The following is a 16696-nucleotide window of genomic DNA, read 5'->3' as shown; positions in this document are numbered from 1 at the left end:
ACACTTGTATTTGTTGAATAAAATTCACTTTCATATTTAAAATCATTCAATTTTGACGATATAAATTTTCGAATTTTCAGAAAGGAGGAAGCCATACAATTCAATCATAAATCTTTCGAACACAAAAACAAATATTTTAATCGACAAACGTTTAACAATGCCACTAAAAATAGAACACACTGCCAACAGACAACTACTGAAATAAGTGCAAACATATATATACATATTTATACATGAACATTAGTATGGCTCGATTTTTGAAGCGCACTAATAGTTGTTTGAAAAAAAAAAATTTCACAGCTGAACTAAATTACATAGTTTCACAGCTAACTGAATTCAATTCTAATTTTAGAAAATTTAAATGTATTTGAAAATAAAGCAAATTAAGCAGTAGAAATCAATTTTTGAAAATATTTTGATTCCAATGCCATCTACCGCAAATCTTTTTTCATATACTTATAACTTTGCGCTGATAAAATTTGGTTAAAATATTAAAGACGTGTGCTGAGAGTATTTTTTTCTTGAAGTAAAAATATTTTACAAACATTTATTGCTATAAATAGTAAAATACCTTAAATAAATTAAAAAATGTTTCTTAATTTTCTCGGAAAAATGTTAAATTGGAAGATTTCTCTACATTTCTGCTTAAAAGATTATATCCACTTTTGAATTTTTAAAAATATATTTTTTTGGTATAGTTTCGAAGATATGTATCAGTGCATTTCTAAGAATTTTTTAACTATTTGTGATCGCATTTCACTCGAAACGCTATTTTTGGAGTTGGAGTCGGTGAGGAAAATTACTCCGATATTTTCATACCAGCTTGTTAGAAGCACTTTTCAAAGTAAAGGCATATGATTTTGATAATAATTTTGATTTTTTAAGCCATTCTGAAGCTTTAATTTAAAAAAGCGCCGTTGTTTTTTTGGAAAGTCAACTTTTTGTCAAATATTAAAATTTTTACTAGTCTTTAACTGTACAGAGACCTGTACTCATCTATATTAATAATAATTTTTTTTGATTTTTGGATTTGAGATAATTTTAAGCAGAAAAATATTTCCAACTGCCAGACAGATTTTTTCAGAGCTCCTCTTGGAGATCGGCAACAGGATGCGGGGAATCGAAAATTTATCAAAATCAATTGCCGCTTATTAAAAGACGTAGGAGTACATTGTTTATAAAATATAAGATACATGATTTTTTAATATAATGCCTTTTCAAACAATAAAAATAAAAAAAATTACATAAAAACCGTTTTTTCTGACTTGCAAGTGGCTATAACCTCTTAAGGTTTACAAATATATCTGTTGTAAACAGATTTGATTCTATTTGGGAAGCTTTTGAAGCACCATAAAAAAATATATATAAAAATAAATAAAAATGTGATTTCTCCACTTCTCTAGATTTGACCTCTAAAGAAACTACCTACTGGTTTATTGCCTTTTATTTAATTGACTGTAGTTTAGCACGAATGTAGATAAGATAAACCCTTTTTAAGCACGCGTCAAACAAAAGCTCACTCATAACTCATCTTCAACAATTAATCTACATACACACACACACACTTACATACATACACATGACGGCGCAACAAAATTGCATTTTGCAAAATGGTGCACATTTAATTGAATTTCAATTGAAATCAAATAACTAAAGTGGTAATGGTTACTCATACGCCATACACTACCGCACAAACACATAAGCACACACACAGAAACAAATTCAATTAGCGTTATTACCAACACTAGCAGGCAAGTCAAGAGTTGTCAGCGGTGCATGTTATGACAGTTGTGCTGCATTCTGTTGGCAGTTGCGATATTTTATATTTCTACAATTGATGACACCTCCTTCATTCATTTAAGTGCAAATGGAGGAGAGCAAAACTCGTATGCGACATACAGAATGCAAATGTATGGCGGCATATCTGCTGCACCAGCATACATACATACAACACATATGGTCTGGAGCACTCGCACAAAATATATAACGGCATAAATTACCGTATGTCAAGAGGACTGCGCGGCACTCGGCTTTTGTGTTAATGTATGCCATGTGACGTCATAGCGGTAACGCTTTTCACATATTGTATAATAAATAAATTAAATTCTCGTTTTTGATTCATATTAAAGCATTTCGCTTGAAGCCACATCAATCACCCATGCATTCAATCAATCAATGATGATTATTTACACTTGAGTGTGCAGAGTTTGCCAGGTCGTTAGAATGGTAGATGGTTAGGTTGTCAATGTAAGTCCTAGTATGTTTATGTATACATGTTACATACAGTGCTCTGGCATTTTTGTCACTCGCAAATTCCATTTGTCTATAAAAATAGCAGATGTTTGTCTTTTATCGATCCATAATGCCCGCTTTAAGTTATTTTGGAATTGAAGAAATACTGTAATGAAGTACATATATATCAACAAGTCCTTCCAAGAAGTATTCTTTCTAGAATTGTATATTTATTCAAGAAATATATCTTAGTATATCTTGTTTTAGGAAATGACATAAAAGAGGATTCAATAGGAACCGGACCGGAATTAACTATAAGTAGACAATTTTTAAGCATTGATTGATTGACTGCTGATTCTAATGCAACCTTAATGCATTGCTGTCGTGTTATCTAGGATAGTTGAACATTCGTTCATACGGGAATCAGCTTTGTAGTAGAATATCCACTTGTGACTTTCAAACAAGAAAAAACGTTGACTTCGGTTGCACCGAAACTATAATACGCTATACAAATACAAAAGATATATTACAAGAACTTTGATCGGTCAGTTTGTAAGGCAGCTGTATGCTATAGTCACTCGTTCTGAGACTGCACCGGAGCTTTGGACAATAACCCATGCAAATTTCGTCAAATGAAAAAGTTTTCTATACAAGCACTTTATTTCCATCGTTCAGTTTGTATGGCAGCTATATGATTTAATGGTACGTTATCGCAGCTTCTTGCTGAGAAAAGGACGGGTGAAAATTTTCAGTTAGATATCCCAAAAACTGAGGGACTAGTTCGTTTATATACAGAAGGACGCACAGACGGATGGACAGATAGACGGACATGTCTTAATCGACTCAGCTCGTCACGCTGATCATTTTTATATTATTATAAATAAATAAAAATATTGCTTACCACCAGACATCTTTCTTGGGAGGACCTCTGGGATATCGACTACGATATTAAGGGAATCCAAAATTTTCAATATTAATCGCCGATTATTTAAGTATATTAAATTCTGTAAATGTACTTTATTTACAATTACATATTAAATAAAACGCCTCCTCAAAAAAAATTCACGAAAGAACTCGTTTTTTTCTCACTAGCAAGTGGATATAACCCGTTAAGCCCGAAATTGAGGTTATCTACAGAAAACTTTCGTTTATGTGCTTTTAGTTTGAAACGCTCAGACAGACAGACTTCCAATGCCTCTGCTTCTCTTTCAAAAGTTTAATATTCGAAGTCGGAACCGAAGAAATGTCTATCACAAAGGTCTCTTTTGAAAGTTTGACTAAAAAATCTTCGCTTTTGTGATACATTTTTTATGAATTGTCTAAAGTAACAATAGCTGACTCATCGACATATTGGAAACCGCTAGCATCGTTTTGGTATTAAGAAACTATAAGCTAAATATCGTGTTCTTCACGAGCTGCCAGCATTGACTGATGCCAAAATGTAAACCCTGTATGTGTGCATTGTAGCACGCAGCAAGTCATTTGCAAATTTTATCCTTCCCGTTTTATTGGTGTTTTCGTGTAAACATGCAATCCAAAGTATATTCCAGCGATAAAATTTATGTGTGCGTTGTATAACATGCCATGCCACTTTTTTCTGGAAAATTTAGTTTTCAAATGAAAAGTAATTAATGTTAAGTGAGAGCGAAAACTTGACATGGTCTATATATCTTCGCATTTATACAGTTGTGGTACACAAAAAATGCATAAGTTTAAGAGCTGTATCTTTGGAATTTAAAGTAGTCATATAACACCTATTTGAGGGAATCTATAAAGAGGCAAAAGATGTCTTCGAATGTCAGATATCTTAAAAGAGTGATTACAGTGCGGTTTTTGGGAACATCAGAATGTGGTTGATAATATTAATATTATATATCGTAATTGGCATTTAAATAATTTTACTGAAATGTCTCATAGCAGTACTAAACTTAATGGAACTCAAAAAATATATTGAAGAACTTTATTTTTTCTGGTATAGTTTCACTTGATTTTATACGGTCTTGTGCATTTTATTGTATGTGTTTCACTAAAATGTATTTGTAGTTTAGTAATTTTTGTGTTAGGATCCCTATTACCGCTCTCATACTGATTCGAAATCCTCAAATAATGTATTGTTTTAAAGATGATGGTTTAGGCTATATGTTAATCAAAATATAAATAACGATAATGCTTCTTTTCAAACATTTTAAGAAAGCTCTTTTGTGAACTCGGAACTCAAAAAACCAAAAAAAAAAAAATTGTTCTACATATGACAGTATTCTGAATGCCGAACTGAAATTGAAGAGATAACAGAAATCCAAAATGAATTATCAAAACAATTTATATACCGAAATACACCCTGCCGGTAGCCGGTGCCCATAGAATATCACAAAAATGTTGAATTTGATAGTACAAACTCGTGTAACGAAATTTTCCTCAAAAATTTTTAATTATTATGACTTAATCGACTACAACAACATTGCCATTATGTTTGTTTAAGAATTTTTAAAAAGCTAAACATGCTGACCATATGCTGTTAAATTTCGTCACAAATACAATAACATAGCAGAATAATATCAAGCATAAACAATTTTATCGAGAACTGCTCATAACAGTAAAATGATCTGAAAAATAACACAAATGGCCTCTCAGACAAATTTGTATATAAAATAAAACCACTGTTATATATGTATATCGGGTGCTACCGTCATAACTAAAAATTTGCTATTTCGAAAAAAACTGTACACTCAGGAAGAAGAAGGAACAGAAACACAAAACTTCAACACAAAATAAAACTTTACTTAATGGTTGGATTCCTGCACAATTAACTCAAAAATCGAATTTTTCAAGTTATGACGGTCTTGCAGTAAGCAAACGACATGTATAAAAATATGTAAGAAAATAGCAACAACACCGTATAAATTATCTCAGAAAATTTATCTTATCTTCATGAAAGACTTTATAATCTTTTAAATATTTAAGGCAACACTACAATGGCGCGTCAGTCAGCTCTTTCTGTCATATACAAAATTCGACTCAGCTTATCTACAAATATTTTTTTCCCTACTTGCATAAATTCCATTACAACATTTTCCACAATGATATACGTACATATAAAATAAGTTTAAGTGCTGGTATGTACATGTTTGTCACATTCCGTCACATAAATTTAAAATCCTTTCGGTTGAAATATTTTACACATTTTTGTTGTTATTGATTTTCTGGCACACTTTATCGATGCGAATGTCTCTTGGCATTTTAAGGTGAACCTACATATACATACACGACAACAGATGCAAGTATGTGTATCTATGAATTTGCCAACACATTCATACATACTTACATACATATATACCAACACAAAGGAGCTTTATGCACGTGTTACAATTTGAACGACCAATGAATGCTGTGCGAGTGGCGAAGGTGTTGCGAGAAGGTAATTTGACGGATTTGTGTCGTTAAATCTTGTTTTGTGGCCAGTCAAGCGTTTACGGCAATAAAAATTTTAGTAAAAGGCACTTGTTACCAATTGGGTTTGAAACTCTTTTCCGTTTTCGTGCTTGTAAGCTCAAAAAGCGTAAGATTTTCGGTTTCATTGGCATAAAAATAAAAATTGGCTATTATAAAACCGGCCAAAGGAACATGATAGGGGTTTAAGGTTGGGGAGGTTCAAATAAAAAGCGTGACAGATAAAAACTCAATAAAGCGAATCTGTGCGCAGGCTTGCTGAACAAGAAAGGAAAAATTAAGAGCGTTTCAGTTTAAGTCACATATACTTGTACATATTTATGTATGCCTTTAAGTATATAGGCGAGTTTGGCAAAACCTTTAAATACTTCAAGCTTTTTATTGCTATCTTTTTAAATAAATTCTTAACTGATCCAAACTCATTTTATTGCGCCCAAATAATAAACTCGCTTTAGTGTTCTCTATAAAAATTTTATGTTTACAACAAGATTTCATCGGAATCTACCCTTTAACTGTTTATTAATGTAGTTAATTTAAAATTCTTTGATAAAAGAAAACAATAAAACAAGGATTGTGGAATTAAATTTAAATACAGAAAAATTCCCAAATCTTCTTATACCCACTCACTCCCGCAAATTATGTGATCCAAATGGAGTCATGTGCTAGTATTCTAGATATAAGGTTCTCTCTATAATGTTTTAAATTAATATAACGTTTAAATATCTACCGGATTGGTAACATTTTTCGTACAAAATTAATTACTTATTTTTAAGTTCAAAAAACATAAAGGGTTTTTTTGCGACAAATGTACATGATAAAATGGAAAAATGTGTGGAAAAATAAATTCATAAAAGTTTAACTTTTAACAAACGGGGACATTTTGTCATTACAACAAAAAAATTTTTACTTAACCTACAGTAAATGTTTATTTCTTTCTATATATTTTAAAATGAAAGTTAGTCAACATCATCCTAATTGTAGGCAACGTTTAATTTTCACATTACACAATGAGAATAGCAATTTCTTGAGATGCGAATATAAATAGATAGGGTGTAACTAATATCAGTGGACTAATTATCACTACTGAAATCTTTTAAACTATTCGAAATAAAAAACGAGAAAAAACAAAATAAAAAAACTTTTTATAGACTAAAAGGGTTTAAAAAAATCTTTATCTTGATTTTGATCGGTCAGTTTGTCTGTCAGCTATGTGCCATAGTGGTCCGATCTGAACAATATATTCGGATATCATAACATTGTCTTGGACAATAATTCTTGCCAATTTTCGTGAGGATATCTCGGCAAATAAAAAAGTTTTCTATGCAAGAACTTTATTTTGATCGATCAGTTTGTATGGTAGCTATAGGCTATAGTAGTACGATCTGAACCAGATCTTTGGAGACTGTGGGTTTGATCAGTAACCCGTGTCAAATATCGTGAAGATATCTTGTCAATAAAAAATTTTTCCATAGACGGGCAGAATTTTGATGGATCAGCTTGTATGGCAGCTATGGGCTATATATCCGACATCGACGGTTCCATCAAATGAGCAGCTTCTTATAGAGAAAAGGGTTTTACGTTGTTTATGTAATAAAGTTATACATACTTGAGCTTCAAGATAATTTTTTTTTGGTTTTATATACATTTTATACCATTTTATAATATATTTACGCCTAATTGTAGGCCAAGCAGAATATAATTTGACCTGTCTGCATACTAAAATATAAATAATGTATACATTTAGGGTGAAAATGTTTTGTTCAAAGTTTTGCTTTTTCAAATCCTGCCAATGAGTTGGGTTTGGCCATTTCGTTATCCTTGTAGTAAGTACTTTGACAGTATATCAGCGTCTCATTCGAGGGGAAAATGGTAGCCTAGTCTTTGGGTTAATGATAAATAATTTAAGCCCAAATTTCAAATAGCTTAAAGTTTCTGAATTAAAAATGATTTGTAAAATTAATTGTTTTTGACTTTTAGATGCTTATGCATACTTTTTTGCCTATTTTTAGCGCAAAGTTTGAGACTCACAGTCACACAATTTTGACCACGTTTCTATGGGTTTTATTCAAATTAAAAGGTAATCGCTGAAAATATTCGCATATAAAAAAGTCATATTGAAATATTTTCCAACTGCTCAAATTGACTTTAGCTTCCGATCTGTGTGAAAATTACTGCGGAAAATGTCGCTGATCACTATACTCATATGATTCGACTTGTGCACACCTCTTAAGTAACCTGTTTATTGCATTGTTTACTTTATTTGCATTTTATATGCGCACTGCAAGCAGTTTTGCGAGAATTTTCGCCAATATTAACAATGACGCTGTCATTACAGAAATGAAAAGCACGTAATTTAAGTGAAATTCATGCATATAAATATATACATACATATGTTTTTATTTGTTGATGTATTAATTGTATTTAAATTTAAGATTTTTGCAATTTTTGTTAACAGGCTCTTGCAAAATAAAAACAACAACTTTATTAATATTGGAAAAAAATTTCTTTGCAAAATACGGTCATAAACAAACAATACTATAAAATAGTAGTATTTTATATTTTTTCAATTTTCTCTTCATCCAAAACTAGCTTTTACTCTCATTTACATTTCACCTAAGTTTGATTGATTGTTAACTACATAATTAGCCCTCTACTAATTCTCTCATTAGCACATAACAAAATTATACGTAAATATGTCTCACCCTGTTTGGTATGCAAGTGCTTAGTGGAAACTTTGCTTAAGGCAACATAAAAAGCCTTAAAAAAAGCGGCCTATGCCATTTTACTACGAATTTTATTACTGAACTTACAGTGTTATGTTAATTTAATGAGAATAATAAAATCTGCCTTAATGCCACTTAATGTATATACATGTGTGTGTGTATGCTTAGATAGGCAAATTAACGTCAAAGTATATACATCGGCACATACACAACCGGTTGTATAAAGGTGGGTCTGCTTTAGTAAAATCCACTAGTTATAAAATCAATACTTTACAACTAGTATGAAGCAAAAGCCCAATTAGTCGGCGAAATGTCTCGTTCCATATAGTTTACTGATATTTTTCATGTATTGATGTCCTAAGAGCTGTCAATGATTAGAATTTGGTTAGATTTATACTAGTAACGTACACATAACTCTCTAATTGAATTTATTTGTTCAGATGCAATTGTAATGCAGATATGGTTCAAATTCTGCAAGTTTTTTTTTTTTTAATATTGAATCACAGAAGTCTCTGCTCTCTTTCTGAGCCAAATCAAAAACAAAATCGGTGCAAATTCGATACTTTTTCGGCTAGTTCAATATTATTATAGAAATATTGTAATCCGGTTCTTTTTCTTTCTGGTACTTTTTTCCGATTAATCTTCAAGTTTTTTTTTTTTAATTAAAAAAAATCGGTACAGTTTCAATAATGTTTAGAATAGTTCAATTTTATTCTGGAAATATTAGTTGCTTCTCTCTGGTAACCTTTGCTGGTTAGTTAGATTTTCCTAAAAAAAGTTAAAATTTTTTCTAAAAGATAAAGATTTTACTTAAAGGAAAACATTTTTTTTTATTTATTTTTGCTTTAAAAAATGTTAAATTTGGCTTGAGACAAATTTTACATAAATTAGCAAAAAAAAATTTTCGTTTAAGTACAATTTTTGTTTAAAAAATTTTGCTGCACTTAACATTCTTGCTTTTCACTCATGCCGTAATCTTCTGCCAGTCAAAAATTTGCTCCGCCCTAACATTAACACATACATACATGCATATAATTTCTTCAGTAACTCGCTCACCAAAAGGCTATTTAGCATTAACGCCAATACCACAAAACTCATCAGCCTTGCATGAAAACCTCGACCACATTGTAAACCGCCTTAGGGTTCTGTCTTGATGTTAATCAGGATGTGGTGGTCACCAGCGTTGTCGCCCACACACTCTATTAAACAAACACCAACAACGCCATCATCACAGTCATCAGCATTGACATCACTGCAGCCTACCTCTACTATGCTGTCGTCAAGGCACGCGAGTCCACGGTCTGTAGCTGACAATTCAATTTTCTTTGATTTTGTTCAACGACACAAACTACTTGTAGCGAAAACATGAAAAGCGAGAAAAAAAAACTGAAAAATAAAAATAACAAAAGCAAAGCAGCTCTTATAATCGCACTTGCACATTTGTACAAACAAATATGAGCACCCCATTTTAATAGAAATGATAAATTACAAGTGGAAATACATGCATATCAAGAAGGCGACGGCTACAAACGCTCGGCAAGAATACCACAATGCGGAGAGGAAATGAAAGCAGAAATGAAAACGTGCAATTAATAGCGAATTACTTACCATAAAAGCATGCTAATTATTAGTGTGTGCGTGTAGGGTGACTACTGGCTGTCAGCAGAGGAGGGGAAGTGTAGGTGAGAAGGGGCATCCATAAGTGCTTTTAAATGAAAATAGGCTATTCGAAATTGCGAATATCCTCTTTTAACAAAGACCACCTTTTGAAAGTAGGTCAATGGCAGTTAGCCGCACCTATTCGCCATAGTTCGCTACACCAACGGTGGTTTTCCATACCGCTGAACTGCAAACTTGATTTATATCTTCTTTTTTCTCGACATTAACATATTTTTGCAAGCATTTCATTTATTCTTTCATAATTCTTTAGTGCCATAAACTGTTAAGGTGCTTCTTCTTGAGTACTCCCCTTGTAAGGGTTCGCACAATGGATTAAAACATGCTTTCAGAAATAGATGTAGTATGTATATTCATAAGTTAATCCTATGATTTTCAAATTCTTCTGTGATTCGTAAATATTTTTTAAAGTAATGCTTTACGCTCTAAAGCAAATTGGTATGAAATAATACAAGTAACAGAGACTTTCTTAAGTTGTAGTATAGACTGTGTATTTTCATATCTCAAACTTGCCGCAAAATTAACTCCAAACTAAGCCTTTTGCTTGCTTACTCTATCAGCAATGAATGTTGCTAGAAGAACTCATATACCTTATAGTTGTTGGGATTTACCCAATGGGTAATGGAAATCACCCATCGATGTCGCCATTTAGCGGCACTTTCAGACTTCACAGATTTATTGTAAAGGAGCTCTTCAGATTATTTAATGATGCTACCGGTAGCAGTATAAAGAATTGAGTTTTGTCAAAAGTGGGAGATACAAGTATACTTTCTGAAATTCCAGACATCTTTGATCTGATATTCATATCCGGTTTTTATGCTCTATACATTATCGCATACCTATAAAATCATTGTCTCATATAGGACGCTGAAAAGGAGATACCCATATAATAGGAAATTTACAAAATATTTTCCTGGCATTAGTGACGATATCGGCGATTAATTCAGGTTTTAATATCCTAATTGGGTCATAGGTGAACTATAATGGTTCAAAGGTTGATTATAGCTATATACTTGTAGATAAGATATACAACCGTATCTTCTAAAATGGGGTGGGACCACTCAAAACTGTCTCTCATTGGCTTAGATAATAATTCCTGTCAAATTTTGTGAAAATGTCTAGTCAAATAAAAAATGTTTCCAAATAAAGTTTTTCCGACATACGAGCAGCCCTTTGGGGAAATAAGGATTTGTGAAAATTTTCAGGTTAATATCTCAAAAACTAAGACATTAATTTGCGTATATACAGACGAACAGACGGACATGGCTAAGTCGACTCAGGTCGTCGTGCTGATGATTTATATATATACATATACATATGTTACAAACTTCGCGGCAAGATTAATATGTATATCCTGTTTCGGGTATAATCCAAAGATACAAAATTAATCGCTCTGGTATTTTTAGCAGATGTGCGAGAGTTCTGCCTGAGTGAGATTAATTATTACTGTACTAAGATAAAAGAGTTCGGATTGGCTCTTGGCTACACCATGGAAGTGAGATAATATCAACAGTTTTATCCAACTCGGACAAAGATAAAAATTCTAACTATTGAAGTCCACATTGCAATCCCATCCCAACCTCATATTACACACATTCTAATATGTGGTCCAGTAGTGTGTACGATTAAAGCGTAACTTAGATGAGGTAACTTTTGAACATATGAAAACCTTTCACGACTCCTGAACTCATACGACTTAGCAAAACTTTTTTTTCGATTACGAGACTCATTTTTTTGCATAAAAAAGTAAGTGGAATTGAATGAATCTAACACGTTATTACCCGGAATAAGAGGGTACGAAGAGCATGTAGAGGCTGACCTATAACACCTATACCAAATATACTTGTGAGATGTGTATAATATTTTTCACAGGGTCTGCGAAAAGATATTCTGAGCAGAACATATAAAGGATTGGTCAAAAAGTGATGTGTTTCTGAGTAGATTTCTATTCGAAGTTGATTACTTTTTTTTAAACTGCACAAAACTGTTGCACTTTATGCTTGATATTGCCTTGGCATAGAAAAACATATTCAACAAAAGAAAGACATACGCACAAAAAGATCCATTTAAATTGCGCGAGTTAAGGAACTTATTCCTTATCAACAGCCACGCACTCAAATGCATCGAAACATCTATATTAGCCGTAAACAAATAATTTTATATCGAAACATATTTATCAGCAGTAGATAGGAACACATCGTAATAACATGCATTATCGCGAAATGCAGTAGACAAATATTGGAAAAATAGAAGTGCACTCTCAAACAATAACCAACCCAAATAGATATTTACACTCGTATAAAGTAAACAACTGGTGACGAAATAATCCACTGCGATAACCAACGCTTCTCAACAACATAAATAGCACTAAATTGATAAATTTTTTTTTCCTAGTTGGTACAACCCTTCTTTATGTTCGTGTGAAGTTTGGAAACGAATTGAAAAATTGCAAACTCGTTGGTTAAAATTTTGTATTTCCAAAGGAATCACATCTACCAAATCTTTGAAAATGTTGCAGAAGTGTTCACTAATATAAGTATTTCAGTGGCATAAGGTATTCAGTGAAGATCGTGAAGTTTTCGAACACCTGTTTTATGCGAATCACATTTAAATCATTAATCACAGTTAAAGATGCAGTGCTTGAAAATCGTGGTGTTGGCACCAGTCAGATAGCAGGGAATCTCAAAATCACTTAGAGATCGAGAGTCAAGGATCCTACATTCATTAAACGCATCATTACTGGTGACAAAATGTGGTTCTATGCATATGACGTCGAAACTATCCAACAATCTAGCGAATGATGCTCCAGATATGAGTCAAAACCAAAATTCGATGAAAGCAACGAAGGGCATCCCAGCCGAGGCTCAAGTTTTTTTAGATATATAGATGGTATTGAAAGCAGAAATTTTAATTTTATGGTAATCTTTCACGCTTGATTATACAAATTCGGGTAATGAAAGCCTCAGCTTTCTATTAAGCGTACTGTTTAAACTCAAACTGCTGAGTTAAGAGGGGTTTAGTCCATATGTGGTATTGTTTCAAGCTGCAGATATTGCACTGGTTGTGCCAATATCCATGCAGTCTTACAAATCTACCGTTAATTAGAAAAAGAAGGCAAACATTCACAAACACATACAGCGCGTTCAAAAGATAACGTTTTTCCCTTGCTTGATAAATTCATCATGTTCATCCATGCATTGTATATATGACGATCTGGACAAGATCATGTCAAGGAAAACCAAAACACGATGAAACAAACTACCTGTGAGCAAAACTTCAAAAGTCATGTGTAAAAATGTAGATCGGAAATATGTATACAAAGTTCCTACTGGCACTCGATAAAAGGGACTGTAGTAATATAAATGGAATATTTACTGATTACAGACTGGGTGCGGCATACGCCTGACATATCGAGAAGAGTGCAGGAAATGTTAAGAGCAAGGTATCAGGGAAACAATGGAGTATTTTACTCTTGTGCCCTTGACTTACATTGGCAAGGCTACGCTTTAAGCATTTGAAGGAGCTACGGTATGTGACTCTGAAAGGGTATTGTTAGTGAGGCCACAGAGTCTGTTGAAATTTGCGTCAAGCGCAGGCATCCTAGAGGATGACTACTCCTCATGCACTTAGTAACTAATCAGGTATAGCAAAGGATCAAAACTGATCTATGCGTGGCTCATTAGCCTACTAGATTAATCTAACTAACCTAACTGAAGCTCAATTGCTATCACTGACGCTCAGATTTTTCGATATTTTTAATGTGTCACGTTGTGGTGTGAAATAAGAAAATTAGTGCTCAGTATAAGGTTTTGAAGCAGCCTTTCTAACGAGGTAACCCAAAGGTCCCAAATGGATCATTAGAAAAACTGTAAAGTATTTAAAAACGACTTGTACATTTGTGAAGAAGTAATTTGACCATTACGGAGAAACTGGCAACGTAGATGACCAGCCAGGAAGAGGGAGGAATCTCGTGATATCTGAAAGTGTGGACAAAGCTATTGTTCTCCTTTTCGAGAAGAAACCACTGCTCAGTCTATGAGAAGCGAAAAATAAATTTTTTGTTTGTTGAAAAAGGGATAGGCTATATCTCTAAATACAAAACGGGTCCGACAATTGAGATTTGGCATCAAACGCAGCCGTACCTCTACTTTCAAAAACACACATTGAAAAAAGTTTGGCGCAGGAGAACATCAACTGTGATTGTAATGTATGCTTCTCTGCTTATGAATTTAGGGTCTTGAGGTGCTTCACAGAAAACCTGAACGCCGTTAGAATAATAAAATTGTTTGAAAGGGTGATATAATACTGCAAGAAGCCAATGGTTCGAAACATAGGAGCGGGCTCTGTATTCAATGGAAACAAGAAAACCATATTATTACTTTAGCTTGGTCATCACCGTCACAAGACGCCAATCCAATAGAGAATGTTTGTGCTTTAATAAAAGCTAGAATAACAAAAAAACATTCAACAGCAACAAAATATTTCATGCGGCTACTGCAGCATACCTGGAGGTCACTTACTGTGGAATATGCAGAAAATTTAGTTGGATGTTGCCATTAAAGTTATCAGGCTATAATAGACAACGCGGGAGATAGGAGCAAGTATTGAATAAACGCAATAAACGCTAATTTTCGAAATTACTGTACATGGATATGTGTATGAATATTGAAATTTTTAATAGACATAAAAGTTTCACTAAACTGCGTTTCGTAGACACTTTAGCAAAAGTTTTATAATAATCGGGGGTGATAAACAATAAATATAGCCAACAGGGCGAACTAAAGACGCCACAGTGTGTACATTTTATGCTATTTATTTTTTCTTTGTAACACAAGAATTTTTCTACACAAGTACAATAACACATACCTATATATGTATATCAAGCAGCTAAGGCTGCAGAAACACGCTTGTTTTTGTTTTTTTTTTTGGTTTTTGCTATTGTTTCATATAAACTTTTATTAATTTTTTATTTTTATTTTTGTTTTATTTTTTTTTTTTTGTTATTCTGCCAACTTACGCTTCATCCTCGGGAGTGGCCTCAACGGCGCGCAACGTTTGCGGCGTAAACGGTGAAAAACCAATGCAATGGAGTAGTAGGAATGCGGTCACAATGACAGTAAAATGTGTCATCAACTTGTCGCATGTAAGCATCTTGGGCATTTTTCTAGCATTTTCCCTGCTATTGCGAGCGCTGCGGGGCGTCGCGAACGGCGCGGCTACACAAGTTCAAACGACACGACACTATTTATTTATATATTTAGTATATGCTACACTTATGTACGCCGTATATATGTATTTATATATATATATATATTTATTTTTTTTTGTATGTATGTATGTAAGTACACTTTTTTTTAGAGCGAAAACGAAGGAGTTTGATCGTAGCAAATATTTACTGGCTTCTTTAAGATTTTATTCAACACTAAGCTCATTAACTGCTTAACGCATACACACTCACACGCGCACTAAAACACGAACGACGCAGCGATGTTTTGGCTTATAGCGAACTGTACATATATGCGCACATATGTAGGTATGCATATATATATATGTATGTGTAGTTATGGCCTCATTAGCCCTTTTAGCCAGACGCAATGTGTTTGCTTATGCTTTCTTAAGTTCTCCTGATGCTGATTCTGATTCTGTTCTATGCTGCTCTTCTTCCTCTTCTTCGCCAGTGTCTGCTTGATTTTCCTATTTTGTATATGATTTCGTTGACCACGAAACTGGGTGGAGTCCCGAAAAATGAAGTGTTGACGAGACGAACGACGATGGATTACAGCAGCAGTAGCAACAACAAGCGTTGTGGCAGCAACAACAGCGAGAGCAGGAGCAGGAGCAGGGACAGACACAGCAGCTACATTTAAACTTTGACATACCCAGATTTTTCAACACAACGCACTTTGCCACATCTCGGTATGTGCATATATGTATGCAATAGATATTTGCTTTCTATATAGAAATCACTTTGCCACTTTTGCGACTTTGCGGCTTTTCGACGGCTATTGCACAATTATAAGAATTGTAAGCGCTTTAGAGATTTTCCAACAGCGAAATTCACAATGAAAATTTCGCCTCGATACGTGAACATATGAAAAACCGCACCGAAATTCACCGTTTCACTAAAAACGAAATTTTTCAGCTGTGCGTAAATTTTCTATATATAAAACACGGCGTATGGCTGTGTGCGCGCGCTGCTGTATTCGTACATGTATAAGGTAAATATCTGTGTGTATGTCGTTCGTTTCGTGTGTAACGTACTGTATGTTGTTGCTGTTATTCTATGATAGCGGTTCGTCGTCGGCAATATTGCTGTTTTTGTTCGGTGTTTAATATTGTTATTATTATTTTTGTTGTTGTTGTTGTTGTTATTGTTGTTAGTGTCTATTAGTCGCGCACCGGGCCACAGTTGGTCGCGTATACCGTTTACCCGCACTCGCTTATGTTTACAAGATTTTCGCCGTTGCCGTACCGTCGCCACTGAGTAGCCAAGAAAAACTGAATATGAAAATTTGCCGAAAATTGAGGAAAAGTGTTGGAGCTGTGGAAAAGTGCCCACAGGCAACTAAGTGGAGCACTCGTACGTGCCGTTCGTTGTCGCTTCGGCTGAGATTTTC

General features: G+C 33.7%; 1 protein-coding gene across 1 annotated transcript in view; it reads right to left on the bottom strand.

Moving 5' to 3' along the window:
• Window positions 1–16584, bottom strand: part of Ca-Ma2d (Ca[2+] channel Muscle-specific alpha2/delta subunit) — a 32491-nt gene extending 15907 nt beyond the window's left edge. Inside the window, exon 1 of the mRNA XM_036359929.2 lies at window positions 15097–16584. Within this exon, the coding sequence (XP_036215822.1) occupies window positions 15097–15239 (143 nt within the window). The 5' untranslated portion in view covers window positions 15240–16584. The remainder of the gene's footprint in view (window positions 1–15096) is intronic.
• Window positions 16585–16696: the final 112 nt, after the last annotated feature.

Source organism: Bactrocera oleae, chromosome 3 (assembly GCF_042242935.1).
Source record: "Bactrocera oleae isolate idBacOlea1 chromosome 3, idBacOlea1, whole genome shotgun sequence".
NCBI classification, from domain to species: Eukaryota; Metazoa; Arthropoda; class Insecta; order Diptera; family Tephritidae; genus Bactrocera; species Bactrocera oleae.
The sequence above is the reverse complement of the archived record's forward strand: the minus strand, read 5'-3'. Positions and strand labels throughout refer to the sequence as shown.